This window comes from Diabrotica undecimpunctata, chromosome 7 (genome assembly GCF_040954645.1).
Source record: "Diabrotica undecimpunctata isolate CICGRU chromosome 7, icDiaUnde3, whole genome shotgun sequence".
Classification (NCBI taxonomy): Eukaryota; Metazoa; Arthropoda; class Insecta; order Coleoptera; family Chrysomelidae; genus Diabrotica; species Diabrotica undecimpunctata.
In genome coordinates, this window is record NC_092809.1 from 12048144 (window position 1) to 12066739 (window position 18596).

Here is an 18596-nt window from a genome sequence, read left to right on the forward strand (position 1 = left end):
ACTGCCATATTTCAACCTATGGGCCAAGGCGTCATTGCGTCTATGAAGAGAAACTACAGAACCAAAATATAATTTCCATTACTTAGACATCCCATATCTTTTCAAAAACCTGAATTTTAGAAACATTTTCGTCTGTATTCAAAAGAATCCCAGCGGCATCTACATAAAAAAAAAGATTCTTTTAGGCGTTGTATTGGTATATGGACACTATATGGACGAGACTGGACAAACATGACTGTAGACGAATTATTCCACGTTGCAAAAGACAGAGCAACTTTTAGAAATGTGGTCGCCAATCGGAAATCGTTCTCACAACACAGGTATGCCCCTATAGCCGTAGTGTCTAAAAACGGCCGTTTCGTTTTGGACGGCTATTGTCGTCGTGCCACATAGTAAACTTTGCTTTGACGGCTGTAGACACAACTCTCCGTCAACGTGTTATCATAACCCTTTCATTGCTTTTTTTTGGGCTTAGTATGTAATAAACTGTCCTATATATGCACTCGTATTTTCGTATAATATTTTAGCGGTTGATACGTGGTTCAGTGACACAGCTGTGTCTATGTTTACCGTTTAACCACTCTATGTAGCGTAATCATTCCGTAATGGAAAATTCTGTTGCTTCCTTTATCTTTTCTATCTGTCTGTGTGCTATCTGTCGTCTTCTTGTTTTTCCTTCTTGTATCTAGGCTTTAAAGTCCGTTTCTTCTTCAATACTAGCCTCCTAAATTGTTTAAATTATCACACCAATTATCTTTTTCTTGGTCTGCCAATACTTCTTCGTCCATTTGGTGACTTACCTCCTGCTATTCGTACTATCCTATTAACTGCTATTCTACTAATGTGTTCGTTCCACTCCTGTTTCCGTTGTGTCACCCATCCATTTATGTATTCTATATTGCAAGCTCTTCTTATGTTTCTGCTTCTCTCCCTATCCAACAGACTTTTCCCTGACATTCGTCGAAGTATTTTCATCTCTGTTGTTTCTAGTAGTCGTCTCGTTTTAGATGTATCAAGTCTTGTCTCCGCCGTGTACGTTAATAAAGGTCTAATTGCTGCTTTATAGATTCTTGTTTTTGTGTCTTGTCTTAGGTGTTTGTTCTTCCAGATTGTGTCATTAAGAGATCCCGCCGCTTCACTTGCTTTTAAGCTTTGTTGTTGTACTTCTTCTTCAACATCTCCATAACTAGTTATATTTATTCCCAGATATCTAAACCTTGCTTTCTGCTTTATTATTTTTCCATCAATTTCGATTTTACATCGTAGTGAGTATTTAAATGTTGTCATACATTTAGTTTTTTTGTGCTGATATTATCTATCATGTTGTATTTCTTGGCTGTTGTATTGAAGATGTGTGTTAATCTTCTGGAGGTCGTCTTCTGTCTCGGCGATTATCCCCTATCTGCTACTATCTAATGAGGCATGTCCTCTTGTGTTATATCTTGGTTAACTACTGCCATAAGAGATATGAATGAAATTTAACTGCTTTAATTTACTGTATATCTATATAAAAGGCACGTCACGCAGTTTGTCAGGGACGATAATTCCTAGCGTCACCTAGGAAAGAAATCTGAACTACCAACTGACATTTCAATATTTTGTTCTTGAAACAATAATGTTGGTTTATTGCTAATTCATTCTACTACTTCATTAGTAATTAATTTTTATGCAAAATTGTTAAAAATGTAGATTACTGTAATTGTAAGGTAAAATTTAGTGTGGTTTGGGGTGAGAGTAGAATAGTTTGTCGGATCGCGACGTATGATACATCATTGAAAAGAAAATGGGGTAGCAAATATGTTGATACAGAAATAAAACACATGGCGGCATTGCCAAGAGTGCATTACATCATATCTCCGTTGTTATTGGTCCGATTGAAGCGTGTGATGTGTTAAATGAAAGGGTAGGATGTAAAGAATATATTAAAATAGAAAAAACAAACAAGGTTACTACCAAAAGGGCACTACATAGTATCTTCTTTAATAATGAACGTATAGCGACATACGAGATATCATGGGGCACTATGGATAAAAATAGATTTACTATAGCACAAATTTTGATTTATTAACATAATGAAGGTCTCTGGCCGAGTACAAAATAAACAACTGCTCGAATATTATAGTACGACATGTCGGATGAAAAAAAAATGGGCATACGACTAAGAAAAGAATATATTTAAAGCTGAATATAATGCGAGGAAATCAATCTTCCATGTCTTTTTGGTATTAAAATTTCTCTGCGTCTAGTTTCTGGAAGGTGTAGACTTCCAAGCCCGAGAAAAACTTTGTGAAACGGGAACTATGAAGACATGTTTTTGAAGTTTTTATGTAGATTGGCATTTACACACTACAAGAGATATGAGAATGGATTTAAAGAATTATATATTGTAATTGTAAACAATTTTTTATTTTATGTTAAAAAGTGATTTTATTCCAGTTTGTAAGCCTTAATTGATCCTTTTCTCTATTCGGTGTTGAAGAGCCCGGTCCTGTTTGTTTGTAAGGAAGTAATTCTCTTTGAAAATTACAAGTTAACAGAGTTATAAAAAGCAGGTCTACTTTCTTCCTCAAATTCGTGTCATGGAATTTAACGGGTCATGTTTTCTCAAAACTTCGTAAAACTGTCGTTTAAAACAATTTAAGTGGCTGTTTGCGGGGTTCTTTCTTTTTATAAAACACTAAGTCTGAAGCCGTTATATACTTTTAGGATACATCCCTGTTCAACCTTAGTTGCTAGATGGAAATTTGCGAACGACGTTAACGACATATTTTTATGTGTGTAATAAAAAATTAAGTAACTGTTTTTAAAGTATCCTCTATATTCACAAGAATGTAGTTATAACATTTTGCAATTTTGAGAGATCCTATGTGAATACAATATTTTCCCAAAAATCATTTTGAAATAAAATTATTTTATGACTTTACCAGAACTTGGATCCCGTCCCATGATCCTATAAAAAGGTGAAATGAATTAACACAACAAATGCAGGAATACATGAGTATACATAGTTTTTTGTTATTGTCTTTTTATGTCAAGGGGCTATTGTCCCATGACGTCATCATTTTTTACCCCCGGGGTATTGACCCTGAGGTCCAAAATCGTTTGAATGAAGCATCGTTCGATTTAGGGAGGCATGTGCTTGTTTAAAATCGGTAAATAGCATATGTAATCCTAAGTTTTGTCCGTAGCTATTATTTTGTATTAATTTTAACATACTTAAAATATCCCTGGTATTCTCCAATCACTTTGTTGTCATATTTTATTAATCTTTTCCTAATAATTTTTGCAAGTGTTTTATAATTAATTTGTATAATTATTTAATTTTATAATTATTAATTAATTTTGCAAGGATTATTACTTCTAATAGTTAGTATACCTCTATAGTTTTCGCACTCCGTTTTGTCTCCTTTTTTATAGATAGAACAAATAAGAGCGATATTTCATTGTTTCGGCATTTCTTCCTTTTGCCAAATTATTAGTGTCAAGTGAAATATCGTTTCCTTCAATCTTTCGCCACCTTTCTTATAAATCTCAGCTGGGATACCACTTCCTCCTGCACTTTTGTTATTTTTTAGGTCCCTTATTATTTCTTTGACTTCATTCAAAGTTTGTTCCTCGCACGTCCCTTCTTCATCTTCTTGCCAATTCTCATTTCCCTCAAGTTCCTCTTGTTGGTCTGTGTTTAATAGATCTTCGAAATATTCCTCCCATCTGTTTAATTTTTCTGTTGTTTCACCTAGAAGTAAGCCTTCTTTGTTTCTGCAATACTGTGGATTATTCTTTGTAGTTTTTCTGGATCTCTTAACTTCTTCTTTACCTCTTTGTTTATGTAGGCTTCTTCTATGTTTTTCAATTGCTTTTCTAGCTTTTCTCTTTTCTTTTTTCCTCAAATTCTTTTCACCTCTCTTTTTCTTGCTACATATTTTTCGATCGAATTTTGGGTATTTTCTTTATCTCTTTGTAGTTTTGCCCTGTTTCTTCTTGCCAAAGCATTCCTACATTCTTCTTCGAACCAGTCTTGCCGTCTTTTTATATGTTCTCTTCCTATACACTTTTCCGCTGCTTTCGACATGGCTGTCTGTATGGTCTGCCACTTTTCTTCTATAACCTCTTTGACTGGATTCTCTAGTTTTTTATTTATTTCTTCCTGTAGTCTGTTTACAACCTGCTTCTCTTCTATGTAATTAACATACTCTTTTTTCGTAACGATAATGAAATTATTTTTCGGCATATTTGAAGTTAAAAATGGTTACTTTTATGGTTTACACAGTTATTTTGGATAATGTATTAATTATGTCGGTGTTTTTGGGCCATAGCATTTATTACGCAAATGAAATTTTAATCGCTATTAACAAAAAAAACACAATGGTATTCATTAAAATTTCTTGAAACTAATAGATGCATTCAACATTTAAAAACAAATTGTTGTTCTAAAAAGAACCATTTTGTTATAGTCTAAATTAAAGAACGATTTTAATAACACTAAAATAATAAAAAATACATTTTAACTAAACCTTTTATAACAAAAAAAAAATGTTCATTGCCCATTTGAATGAAGAAATTTTTTTACTGAAATATGTCAAATTATAATGACGCGTAAATTTTATCGTTTTAGTATACACTTCTATTATTCATGATTATTTGTTAAAAAAAATATCCAACGATAGGTTTATTTCACCTGTTAATATAATAATAAGAGGTAGGAATTTTATTTGGTGTTTCCGACAGAGAGTCTGTCAAAATTTTCCCAAGTTCAGTGAATCCGCTATAGCTCAGCTTCATTTTATTATTTCCTTTACAAGTAAATTACGCAAACAGCATTTTTTAATTCGCTTGTTCCAACAAAAATCTTCCGCTTTACTGCGTTAACGATATCCCAAATACAACTGTCACATTTCTCCATTTTAGGAAAAATTAAGGGAGTATTCGTAAGAGAAAGCGTATTCATTATATAATCTTCTTGTAAAGTCTTTTGTTGGAGATTTTCTTGGGCACATTAAGATTTCGGTAAAATCGTAAAAGTTTTATTCCGCCCCAGATGTCGACTACTTGTTGATAAATACTTTTCATTTCACCATCTGTTTCCGTGATATTCAACAATGGACTTGGAAGCCGTAAATTTATTTGTCCGGATTATGTTTTTCCGAAGGGTTGCTGGATATTTTTTGTTTCGGATTTGGGTCTGCTCATGCAGAAAAAATAATGGACAGATATTTTACAGATCTGACTTGTTTGGGGATTAAAATAAAGACACGATTGTGTTTTGGATGCTTTTTTCATTTGTTTTATTTTTTATGTAGCAGGTTGACCGTTCCCTTGATAATCATAGCCATTTACCAATAATACAGTACGTAATATATATATATATATATATATATATATATATATATATATATATATATATATATATATATATATATATGTATATATATATATATTGTATATCAGTGATGGGGTATTTTTGCTGATATGTAAAACAACGCATTTTTCAATGTTAAGCGGAGGTAACCATTCTGAGGACCATTTGAATATTGCGTCAAGATCGTGTTGAAGAACATGTTGGTTAATAGTTGGATTCACATATAATTTCATATCATCAGCGTAAATGGAAACCTTACTTACCTTACAATGAGCGAAGATCACTAGTGTAGACACAAAAAAGTAGTTGTCCAAGTACTGATCCTTGTGGGACTCCACTCTTGACTGGCTTATCTAGTGAGTGGTCTTTCCCAACACGAACTCTGAAGTATCTGTCGGATAGAAAATCCTAAATCCAAACTTTCCGCAGATATCATAGTGATCCAATTTAGCTAGTAATCGACGTTTTGGAACACGGTCAAAAGCTCTGGAGAAGTCTATGTAGACTACATTTACAAGATGCTGATTGTTTGAAGATAATGACCAACCATCTACATAATGCAGTAAGTTGTTGAACGACCTTCGATAAAGCTATGCTGTTGGTACGGGATGACATTTTCTTTCTGGAAAAAACTCAGACATAGCTTCCGAAATGTACCAAATTATTTATACAAAGTTTTATAGCAAGGTAAATTAAAAGGAAGAAGAGTCCGGAATAATGAATGTTTTAGCTGAAGAATCATAGAAAATGGATTGGTAAAACATCATTAGAACATCATTATGTGACACCAGAACTGCACCAACGTCCATTCAGGAGATGGTACTGGAAGAAGAAGATTAAAATGAAAATCAGACATCAAAAATAAGTCGAAAACCGAGAGATAAAATACAAAGGAAAGTATTTTACCGGTATATACTACAGATTCACGTCTCTATTTCGTTTTAGCGTAAACAAAACACTACTCACACTTAACCTTATTTTCCTTACATTCTTTCTTCCATCTGCTTGGATTCCCCTTCACTGTCTTACGTGGAAGGAATTCTGTCAGGCTCTGATTTATTAATGTCCACAAGGTACGTAAATTTTTTTGTCCAACTCCATAAACATAGCACGATGGAGCTGGTAATAGCAGTTCCAATGTAGCATGTTCAATTCTACCTCGAATTACTTGACGATGCGAAGACTTACGTGTAATCTAACGACGGCCCGTCTACAACTCGGGCGTTGATCAGCGTCCATGCGTTTGGATTTAGGGAGTTCTTCAACTTTAGTAACTTTCCACTACACTTTTTCTTCAAGAATGTCATTTGCGATGTTAAAGCACTCGTCCTCGATGAATATTAAATACAAGTTTTGTTGAGCATGTTTTATGTGCTCTCTTTCATTCTCGTAAGCCGTTTTATCTGGATAGTCTGGTAGTTTTGTAACACCAGACCTCAAAATAGTTCGGGAGGATAAGGCTTTTGATTTATTTATTTATCAACGGCAAACCATTTACAGTATAATTATTACAAAAATCAATAACAATTGTGACGTTGTGGGGTGATAGTGACTAACTTTGGGAATAACGTCTTAAAAGTGAATTTGAGTGCCGATATTTGAACCAATTTTGTTGTTTGCATACAGTTTCTGGAAAAACCGTTAACATACTAAAAAAATTTTTCGATATCATTTACCTTAGATCTGTTTGCGTCGTTTCCCATCATTACTTTACATTAAAGCAGAATTCTAATTGGATATATGTATTTGCAATATTTTGAATAATACGAGAATATGCTCGTTATTGTTATCTAAAATATATTAAACTTGAATATGACTATTACCAATATAAAATTATCTCCGTTGATTCCGACGATTAATCGAGTTACTTCGAGATGCGGAATGATGACTTTTAGTCGTCGTCGCCGTCATAGTCGACACTTCACCACCACCCATTAGTCCCCCTCACGACTCCCTTCGCTCCCATCCTCCGTCCTAAGATATCGAACTCCAAGCACTAAAAGCCGTTTAACAAGTTTTCCACCGAGACAAATTTCCCTCATTTCCTCTGACGACATCATTTCGGAAAACTGTATCGGGAAAACTTACGTAACGCAAAATACGTCCAATTAACGTTCCGGAAAGCTTCCCGACTTCAATATCTCTTTTCCGAGTGGTTATTTACTTAAAGAAAGTCAATTTGAAAAACGGACGAGAAGTATCAAATTGAAAAAGGTAAAATATCTTCTTTTTCAGTTCCTGCTTTGCTTTTTGCTGTATATATTTGAATATTAAATCGTGTCATAGGCGTGTCAATGCAATATTACAGAAGATTAAACTCATGAATATCAGAAATGCTCTTAAAATAACTTAAACAAAACAAACCGAATGGTTTCGAATTAGTATTAATTCATTTCATCTAACAATCGTCATATATAATATTTGTTGTTGAGATGTGATTTCACAAATACAAAATAGCCTGGTCTTTAGCTTCCCTAATTACTTTTCGGTATAAAATAAAAATCAGCTTAAAATTAAATTGATGAATATTAGTGCTCTCATTTAGTTTATCTTGTGGTTTTTGTTCTCGTTTAATTTGTTAATGCTTTCTGTGGTTTTCCGGGTTTGACTCCGCGTTGAATAATTTTGGTTTTGATAAAAACCATTATTTTGGTATTTAAGTCAGGTAGTAGCTCTGCTTGCTGGTGCTTGAAGTCAAAATAATGGTTTTTACCAAAACCAGAATTATTCAACGCGCAGTTCCTGGGTTTGTAAGTCTGTTGTAAATAAAACTATTTAATTGTTGCTTAAACATTTCGGCACATTTTCCATTTTCAATAAGCACTTATACCGTTACCCCGTAAGCACGTTTGGGCATAAATCATTAAAAACATCTGGAAAATATTTTTCAAAATTTAAATCCATTAAAGACCATCAATCAAATGTTATTTATAACATAAATTGTAAAGACTGCAATTCAACATATATTGGACAAACACACCAATACCTACATAGAAGAAGGATTGCACACAAACATAGTATACAAACCAAGGCATTAAACACAACAGCCCTAGCCAAACATTCTGTAGAAAATAGCCATTCTTTTGATTTCAAATTTCGGAAATACGTTCAATTTTTGTTCAAATTGAATAAAAAATGGCTGATTTTTATTATGTGTCTATTTTTTATTTATTTATTATTTGTTATGTACTTCCTTTGTTATATTTTAATAAAAAATTTATATGACATTTCTATTAACACAGTGGCCATTAACAATATTATGTACATCTTTCTACTTCATCTCTTCACATAATGCAATTGCTTTGTATTGTGTTAAATAAAATGAATATTGTATGGACCCATTTATAAAGTCAAATGTTTAATCTGTCACAATCAGAACCCAGACGGCTGTGAACAGTATATCTGTATATATGACATGTATACAGTTGCAGATGATTTCACTATGAAGAATATGTTTCCTTGTTAAGCTGCCATTCTGTGGAGAATTTGGGAAAAAAAAGACAGGAATGGATTCGTATTTCGTTTATATATTTTTTTGTATTCGCCATGTAAATGGATTACGCGTGTAAGTTTTCAACGAATGCTGATGGGCGAAAAGCGAAACGCGGAAAAGAGAGTAGCAGAGCGAGGGGTTGAGGGTTCAAATTTAAATGGCCTGCCAGTTTGTATAAAGCGGCGCTAATGAAATGGGATATTTTATTCGCTTTTCATGCCATACCCCATCATTTTACTAATTACCGGAAACCGTTGCGTTTTGTTTGTTTTTTCCTACCGTAACGTGTAACATTTTTGTTTCTGAATATGAAAATCAACATCAATTAAGAAAATGTAATGCTGTTTGGCGAGAGCGGGCATTTTTAATAGCCTTGAGCAAGAATCAGGGTTGAAACAAAAAGTTTTGGAAATTAATTTCAAGGAGACGTATTAACTTTTGACTGTATAGAAATGTAGAATAACCAAAGAGAAAAGCTGGATTTTTATATTTTTTTAATGTATAAATATTTTTTTATATTAATATCCTTACGTTTACTTTTTTAATCTGGGACCTAAATAAAAAAGTGTGTTATAATTTTAATTTAACTTCAAAAAATGGTTAAGACACGTGCGGATTACAACTTGACTGAGAGTAATTAATTAACATTGCCAAATTGAAATAAAAATCATTTTCATTTTTATAATAAATGTGAAAATGACATCAAAAAATGTTAATTCTAATGTGTCTCTGACCGAATTGTCTTTTATTCCAATCTTTTATTTAACATCCTAGACAAAGTACCTGACCCACCAAATTCCACAACGAATACAAAGATTAAATTGCTTTAAGTAATATAAAGTTTTGCATTTTTCAACCGGCCATGTCCTTGTCTCGATAAATTGTAATAACTCGCCTTAATGATGTGAGTATTAACCGTTTTGGACGAACCCTGATCAGCTAATGATAAAATAGTGATTTTATAGATAGCTATTATTAAATCACAGAAAATGTATACGAAATTTTTTACATATTGATAAATTGAGTTTTTCATCCATTGTTTCGTCGTAATATTCATCATCAGAGTTATTGGAATCTTCATCACTATTTAATATCTGATCAACGGTTGTTTATTGATAAATTCGTCGTCGAATTGGATTGTTTTCTCACATATATTTTTCCATTCACATAAAAAAAATTTAAAAATATTCATCCCATAGTCCTATCATATCTTCTAATTTAAATGATAATTCTTGATCCTACATAATTTTTTAATGCAGCCCAGACCATTTTGATTAAATCGTAAAGGAGTAATTATCAGAGCATGTTATCTTTAACCCATTAACGACCAAGCAATGAAAAACAATAATTTTTCCGAATTTTTTTATTGAAACTAGTTAAAAATGCCACAACTGAGATATGTTTATAATTTTTTAACAAAAAAAATTAACAATAACATCTAAAAAATTAAGGGTACGTGTAAAAAACTGCCTACGTTCCCAAACTATTACCCGAATCAAAATATTATGTTGTTTTCCTCCATATGGTATGAATTTGTATAAATAACCTGTATGTGAACAAAGACACCATAATTTAAAACCAAATCTTACAGGCTTTCCCCGAATGAATATCTTGCATGAATGACCTCCAAAATATGGTACCATTTCATCGTCTATTGAAAGGTTATGTTCAAATATACCAAATTGTAAAAATTTTATATTCAGTATATGAAAGATAGAAGTAAGTTTAGCAAATTTATTATCTTTGTCTAATTAAGTATTATCAGACAAATGAATATTTTGTTTGAATGATCGAAATTTATTTCGAGACATGGTTTCGCTCACAATGGCTACTTTCTTATCTTCATCTTTCGACCAATACATGTCACATTGTGGCAAAGTATGATAACCCGATAATATGCAGATACCGATAAAGCGTTTCAGTTCAGCTTCATTCATATCGAATTTGTGACGAAGTTTAATTTTTGATGTCGTTTGTTTTGGCGGAGGAGAAACAGTTTTTCTCCACCATTAACTTAACGACTTTTACCAGCAATTATTTTTATAGTTGGTAGACTTAAAACTTAAAATTAGATTAAACTTAAAATTAGATTAAACTAAAAATAGTAATTATTCTGTGGTACCTACATAAATACCTGTCATTCCAGCAATACGTTCCTGCACTATCCTTAAGTCTATTAACAATTATCTATTTTCTGCTTCATTTTTTATTAATTTTAAAACGTTATATATTACTACCTGCGTTTAATGATAATTTTAGTCCATTTTCCATAATTACGTCAGAATGTCACAAGTTACGGGCAAATTACTACCACTTTTTGACACAACTTACGTCCCTTCGCTATATTGGGGTAGTGTACAGTTTACATATTGCTACGGGATTAGGAGCCCTTTCCCATATCAGTTGGTCCAACGTTAGATTGATAAGAAAATTAAATTTTAAAGAACAAAAATAAAAGCGCAGCGCAAATTTTAAAAGTTTTATAAGTTCTAACTATATTTCTTACACTATAGTGTGACAATTGCAACATATTCGCAATTTCTAAATTAGATTTTCCAGAATTAAAAAATCTAATAATGATTGAACAAATTTTCTCATCGATAACTTTATCTCGACCCATTGTACAATCCACAAACGGCAAAAAGCTTTACAATACTACAAAATTTGACAATAACAGACAATATTATTGTTTTACAAATGTCACACATTACTTGTGTCATACAAGGGAAGGTGGAAGAAGAAAAGAAGAGCGGGGAGAAGACGCACGTCCTGGCTGAAGCATCTGAGACAATGGAGTGGGAAAACGTCAATAGAACTTTTCAGAACGGCTGCAGATAGAGTCAAATGGGCCATGATGATCGCCAGTGTCCTTAGGGATGGGGCACGTTAAGAAGAAATAATTATTGTTTTGGGAAATGATAAAGGCAAAGAAATTGATAATGATGGCTCTACTCAATGTAGAATATTTCTCGATGACTCGAAATTAAAATTATTTTAACATTAGGAAAATAATTAAACATCCTCTCTTAAGGTTCTCGCTGTGGTTTATAAAATTGCTTTTTGTTTTTGTAGTATACCGCAAAGCAAATTCCACAAATATATTTATTAACTATGATCCCCGCGGTAAATTTCCATAGTTTCCTCAGCAAGTAAATTTAAACGTGGCTCTAATCCACATCAATTAAAAAGGTCTTAATAACTTCCCGGATATTATCAATTCATGTGATTTCTAAATCGAATCTTTAGACTTTGCAATTAATGAATTTTCAATTAAAAAATAAATTGCCAACAGCCAGATCGCAATTAAAGCCGCATATATATTCTAATGACGTTTTCGAAACGTAAATTGTCACAATTCAAATCTTTTAATTTTAAATTGGGATTCATTTTAGGAATTTGATTGAAACAAAATGTTGGTTTGCGTTTTATCTAGGTTTGGTAAATTACGTCTTGTGTGGAAATTTAATTATACCTAACAGATTTAAGAGTAGTAGATGATAACATTGACTATATTTTTCCTTGTTTCATTTTTTATTCTCCTAGTTCTCGTACCTAGTTCTTACAGCCATATTACATGAATTCTTCCGGAATTAAAAGTTTGGAAATCCAAGACAAAACATATCGTGGGTATAGTGCGAAAAGTGACTAAGTTTTAAACAGTTGAACTTCACGGTCCCAATGGTAACATATACTCGAAGTCTACCACGTCAAACGCTATTTTGATATTAAAATAAAAATTAAAATCTGTCTTCGAATCACATTTGATTCATGGACACATTTAGGTGATAGATACACATTTAGGTCCCCTACTCTAATGTATACTACTTCTACGTCTTTCCAATGAATCTTAATTCAAATTCCTGTCAAAAACTTCTTCCAAAATATGGTCGAAAGGCTTTTGCAACATTCCTTATGCAATATATGTATAAATGAAACCATAAAATTATTATTAAGTTAAAATATGTTCCATTTTCAAATAAAATTTAATATTGTACATTATGTAGTGACAAAAACATGAAATTTCAGGCTGTTTATGTAAACTTATTGAGGTCGCTGGTTCAATATTTAATTTAAAATAACGAAAAAATATAATATTTGGTTGTGAACAAAATTAGCAATTAATTGAAAATAACAAAAATACCTAGCGCAACTCATTAATGTTATCTGTACACGAAGGACGGTCGGCGTCCACGTTAAACTGGAGGTGTTTACAGTTTGATGTTTCGTTTCGATATATCTGTCCCTTAATATGTTTGTGTGTAGGAATCAGAATTCGTACCTAAAAATCCTCAGGGATGGTCGTACTCTAGGTAGTAGTATCCTTTTCGGTCGTTGGCTACTATTAAGGTAATGAAAACTTTATTTACTGCACTGTGGAATAGCTCGGTTGCTACAAACCACTTCCGCAGGTTTTGCAAGCCAGGAAATTCTTTTTTTTTTTTTTCTAAAACTCTCTTGCACAGTTTTTCCCTGGCGTATAACCTGTGTATTATTAAAGTAGTATAAAGACGTATCTTAAAAATACTGAGGTAAATACAGTAGTTCAAAAATATTAGAAGTATCAAAAATATTGTATTGCAATAAATAATTGCTGTTCAGTAGAAAAATAGGGCACGCATATTGGATAACATGCGTGTCTTGTTTCAAAACACTTTCTTTACATCTTAAGTTAACCTTGTAGATTCAGCAGTTTTATCAACATAGTTCTCCTAGTAACGAGTTGATGTGTAATAAAATCCTGATGTTATAAAAAGATAAACAGAAAGGAAGGGGGGCACTTAATAATCGTAATTCATTCCTAGTCGATATTTATCAATCCTCCTCTTACAAGTCAAGATGTAGTTGAGTAAGAAATATTGCCAATCCATATAGACATTAATATGGTGACGATACTAGATACGACATTATCCATTTAAATATATTATGCCTGGAGTAACCAGTATTTTCCTTCGTTTTGCACAATGTGTGCAAAATTTTGTAGTTTTCGATATTTTACTGTTATCAGCAAGTCAGGTTGACAATTAGTTCTTCTGAGTACTTCTTCGTTGATAACTCTTGCGTTCGAAAATGCCGAAAATGTCACTAAACGTCTAAAAATCATACGAACAAGCTAAATGTTGCTGAGATTGTCAATTTTGGGACCCAAAAAAATCTTAAAAAGGTTTACCACTCCTATCCCCGTCTTTCCTTTAAAACCTGTGGGATAAATGGAGGTAGAATTCGATTTACCAAGAATTTGTACACCGTAGAACAAAATGTGTCAAATAACACTTGAAACAACAGTGATCCATATCTTCTTTGAATGTCCCATAAACAAACACAAAAATATGGATCTGTATTTAGAACTAATAAAAGCAGGAATAGAGAGTCCAATATCTTTACATAGTATTCTATATAAACCCTCTGAGAAAGTTATAAAAATAATTATTAAATTCATCAAATTTTTTCAAATCGATCTATAAAAAAAAAAATTTTTTTTTATACTTTATCAAAATAACAAAATAAATCTAAAAAATATGGAAATATCCTAACATACAAAAATGTACGTCCTTAAAATCCTTAATCCTAACTGAAGGTAGCATTACCCATATACCTAATGTGACAATGTTTAGAAGCTACCCCCAAACGCGAAAGTCTAATCTAACCTCAAATGAAGAAGATAAACAAATGGAAAAGCTAATCTTTCAGTATCACCCAGTTGTCAATTAGCAGTAAACAGTAACCTTACATGAAGAAGATAAACAAATGGAAAAGCTGATCTTTCAGTATCACCCAGTTGTCAATTAGCAGTAAACAGTAACCTTAAATGAAGAAAATAAACAAATGGAAAAGCTGATCTTTCAGTATCACCCAGTTGTCAATTTGCAGTAAAGTAAACAAGTAGAAATTTATCCCTGGTTGTGCATTGCCTAGAGCAAGACGAGCATAACCTTACATGTACTGGGTAAATGATTATACAATGGAAACCCAAAAACAAACGAAGAAGAAGACCGGCAATTTTGAATGTCAATTAGGCGCGCGTCAATTAATAATAACTAAACGTTGCGCGATTTTTGCCATTTTTTATGATTCTCGTGAGATCAATGAAATCGGTCATTCGGGACCTTCGGACTATCCGCTATTAATATATTGGCATCTACATATCAGATATTGTTAATGGCTTCACCATTCACTTTAATTCATTCTGCAAGATCTTCTAGCACTTAGCAATGGAGACAGCACGCAACCCTGACACGTTGTTGCCTATCCAACATATGCATAACTTTTATTTCAAATATATTATTTCCAAAACAGGTCTTTTGTTTCTTCGTGAAAACCTAAAAAGAAAATTCCTATTCTTTATAAATCGGCTTTCTTAAATAGTTAAAGCGATTTCGTTATCTTTCTTATATTGTTCTTAATTTATTTTTAAATTATTTGTACATTACTAAAATTGCTAAATAATGTGAGTACCGAAATTTTGGAATCCGTGAATTTGATATCTTCTACTTCAGCTGCTATTTCGCCACTACGAGTATTTCGAGCTTGGGCTATAATTATCTCATATTTTTTTCGCTAACAATAATTAAATTTTTTATAAAAAGATATGAAACAACTTTAATTGTTTACTATTTAAGTAGTTACTATAAATATTATTAAATTTAAAATAAGGTCTCAAAATTGTGAATTAGCAACAAGAAGCAAGTTTTATTAATAAAATAGTACTCGCTTTCAAACATTATATGGCACTTTACGCGAAGCTGATAAAACTTGAAAAGATACGGCGATATTAAATATTAAAAAGAGCCCAGATAACCAAATTACTGTCCCAAAACGAATCTTCAAACCGAGTTTCCCATTAACGAATTTCCCATTTGGAAAATTTTAAACAGTTTTCAATTAAAACTGTGTATACGTACCTTAATGACATTTCTGTGACAATTTTAATTCGGAATGAGCTTTCGTTAATTGCATAAATGTACGTATAGCCTGATATAGGTTTTAATTTTTGAAGAATATCTTTTCTGGTCCCAATTTACTTTTTTAATGAGTTAATTCGTTACATTCGGTAGATAGCGACGAAATGCAGAAAATTGTGAAAGCAATTAATGAAATTAAATATAAATATAAATTAGTAAGTAAGTAATTATACCCTTGAGATGCATTTACAAAAAGAGTAGAGACAGACTTCTATGGACAACAAAAACCAATATCGAAGTCCATAGGGCAACAGAAAAGTTAAATGAAAGAACTTATTGAAATCACACATATAAAAAAGATGAGTGGATTTTCTACCTTACAAATCTGTTAAAAAAGAAAGAAAAGAACATATAATACAGAACAAGGCAATAAAAAAGAACTGGAAACACTTAAATATATACAAGCTATACGCTCCCGAAGAAGCTGAAGCTATTTTCACTTGAAGATCCTTTTTGTATGGGGGATCATCCCATTCTGGGTTTGGTTTTACAGTTTCTGGTATGACTTCGCTGTTTCCACTATTTTTCCTCATTCTTCTCTCTCTTTGGTTGTCCTTTCTATATTTCTAATTCCGATACTCTTCAAGTATTCTTTCACTTGTCTTCATCTCAGTTTAGGCCTGCCTCTGGTTCTTTTACCTGGTGGTATCCATTCCGTTATTGCTCTTCTATCTTCTCATTATGTGTCCATAATATCTAATTATTTGTGCTTTTATTGCTCTAACTATGTTCTCTTGACCCATCCATTCTTGTATTTCGTGATTCATCCATCGTCTTGCATCCCCTTCGTTTTCCTACTTTGTTCTCAGTAATTTTCTGATAATCTTCCTCTCAAAAACTTAAAAATATTTCTGCAGCATATACTGTTGGTCTTATGGTCGTTTTATAGATTGTTATTTTTGGATTTCGGCTTATTTTCTTATCTCTAAACATTTTTTTATTTCTATAAAACGTTGTGGAACACCTAAAAACCGAAAATCACAAGGTGAAGATAAAACAGTGCACCTCTTGGTACTAACGGGATATACAGTAGAGTTTTTGAGACCAACTACTTGTTATCGTTGTTCGGCTATTTTGAACAACGTATCTTTTTAAACCTCAGAACTTCATTAGCATAACATTAAACATATCTTAAATGAAACCCAATAATACTGTTTATTGTTAGTATTTCATAAATTTAAGTTCTTCTTAGTTATCTTATTTAATGTAATATTATATTAGTTTTTATATCTGCTTTTACTAAAAAAAATTGTTTTCGTTGCAGAATGCTTCAGCCCAGGCAGCACTTCAAGCAGCTCAGGCTATAACTCCAGCTGCTAATGTCGTTACTAACGGACAGGACATACAGGGTGGCCCAAATACAGTCCTTAGAGTTATTATCGAGCACATGATCTACCCTATAAGCTTAGATATTTTACATCTGGTAAGTAAATTCAATTTATTCTTTAGTAAATTTGTTAATTTTGATATTACTGTAACGTTTTTAATAAAACTACCTCTTCTTTCACTACCGGATCTAGAGCTACTGTATTAACTGGTGGTAGCACTTTCGTGTTAGTTATCATGGTCTCTCATTGTTTGATCTTCTCTTCTACGTCGTTTACATTTTTCTGTATCTTATCGAATGTTTTAGAAACTTCTTCAAATTTATCATTGTTTTGATTACATACTTCTTTAATTATTTGAGAAGTCTCGTCGAATCTTCTAGCAACATTTTCGAATTTCTCGTCATTTTGTCTAGCTGTTTCTTTAATAATTTGAGACGTTTCATCGAATCTTTTGGAAACATTCTCATCATTCTGTCTAGAAGATTCTTCAATCATTTGCGAGACGTTTTCAAATTTATTATCATTTTTTTAGAAATTTCTTCGATCTTAATTAAAACTGCTTCTTCTGCTGATTGAAAATGGAATGTCTCTGTGTCATCTCCATTCTTGTTAAGAACATTCTTTAGTCGTTCTTGGAGGATCTTCTTGGACCCGCTGCAGTCTTCATTGCGTTTTTCTAGTTGCTCATGCAACTGTTTTACTGAAAGTTGTACTAGCAGCATCTTTGGTCAGGCACACACGTTTTTTTTAAATGTTCTTTTTTTACAAAGATCACTACCGAACTACGCGGCTCTTTCCGACGAACAATACTTTTCAAAAGTTCAAAAGTTTTTTTTTTATTTAGCAATCACTGCTGAATTTATTTCTAAATCTCACACCGCAACACCAACTGTAACGGTTTTTAATAAAACGAGCGGTTCGAATTTATATAAATATATTTATAAGTTTACAGTTAGGTAATACCTTATCAACTAAACTTAACTCCTAGAAGGTAGGCTTATATATAAAAGTCACTAGGTACTACAACATTCTGGAGTAGCCCAACTCTAGTTCGTCTAATTGCTTGTCGGGTCGAACTTTCCGGCGGTCGACAGTTCCCGTCGCATCTAGAAGGCTTGGCCTGCAACCTTATATGGGCTACGTAGACTGCATGTTCGTAACATTACTATAAATCCGATAAGACCTAATTTAGCAAATAACATTTCTCATTGTCATGGGATTGGGTTAAAATTTTAAATGTGCCTCTGCCAAATGTGCCTCTACGAGGCGTACACTAAAAGTGTTGGGCAGAGCCATTTATCGGAAGTTGTCATTTTTTATGGTAAACAACATTGACAGATTGAAAATTCATCTCGTTATTCGGCAGCAACAAATTTTCAAAACGTCTATTTCATGAAAAAATGGAAATTATCGTGAAAATTTTCGTGAGATAATTTTTTATTATTTTAAAGTTGGTC

General features: G+C 32.4%; 1 protein-coding gene across 7 annotated transcripts in view; it reads left to right on the plus strand.

Moving 5' to 3' along the window:
- Positions 1 to 18596, plus strand: part of heph (polypyrimidine tract-binding protein 1 heph) — a 539711-nt gene that overhangs the window by 483423 nt on the left and 37692 nt on the right. For all 7 annotated transcript variants that reach the window (XM_072536694.1, XM_072536696.1, XM_072536698.1 and 4 more), the window contains one exon: positions 17076 to 17234. In XM_072536694.1, the coding sequence (XP_072392795.1) occupies positions 17076 to 17234 (159 nt within the window). The remainder of the gene's footprint in view (positions 1 to 17075; positions 17235 to 18596) is intronic.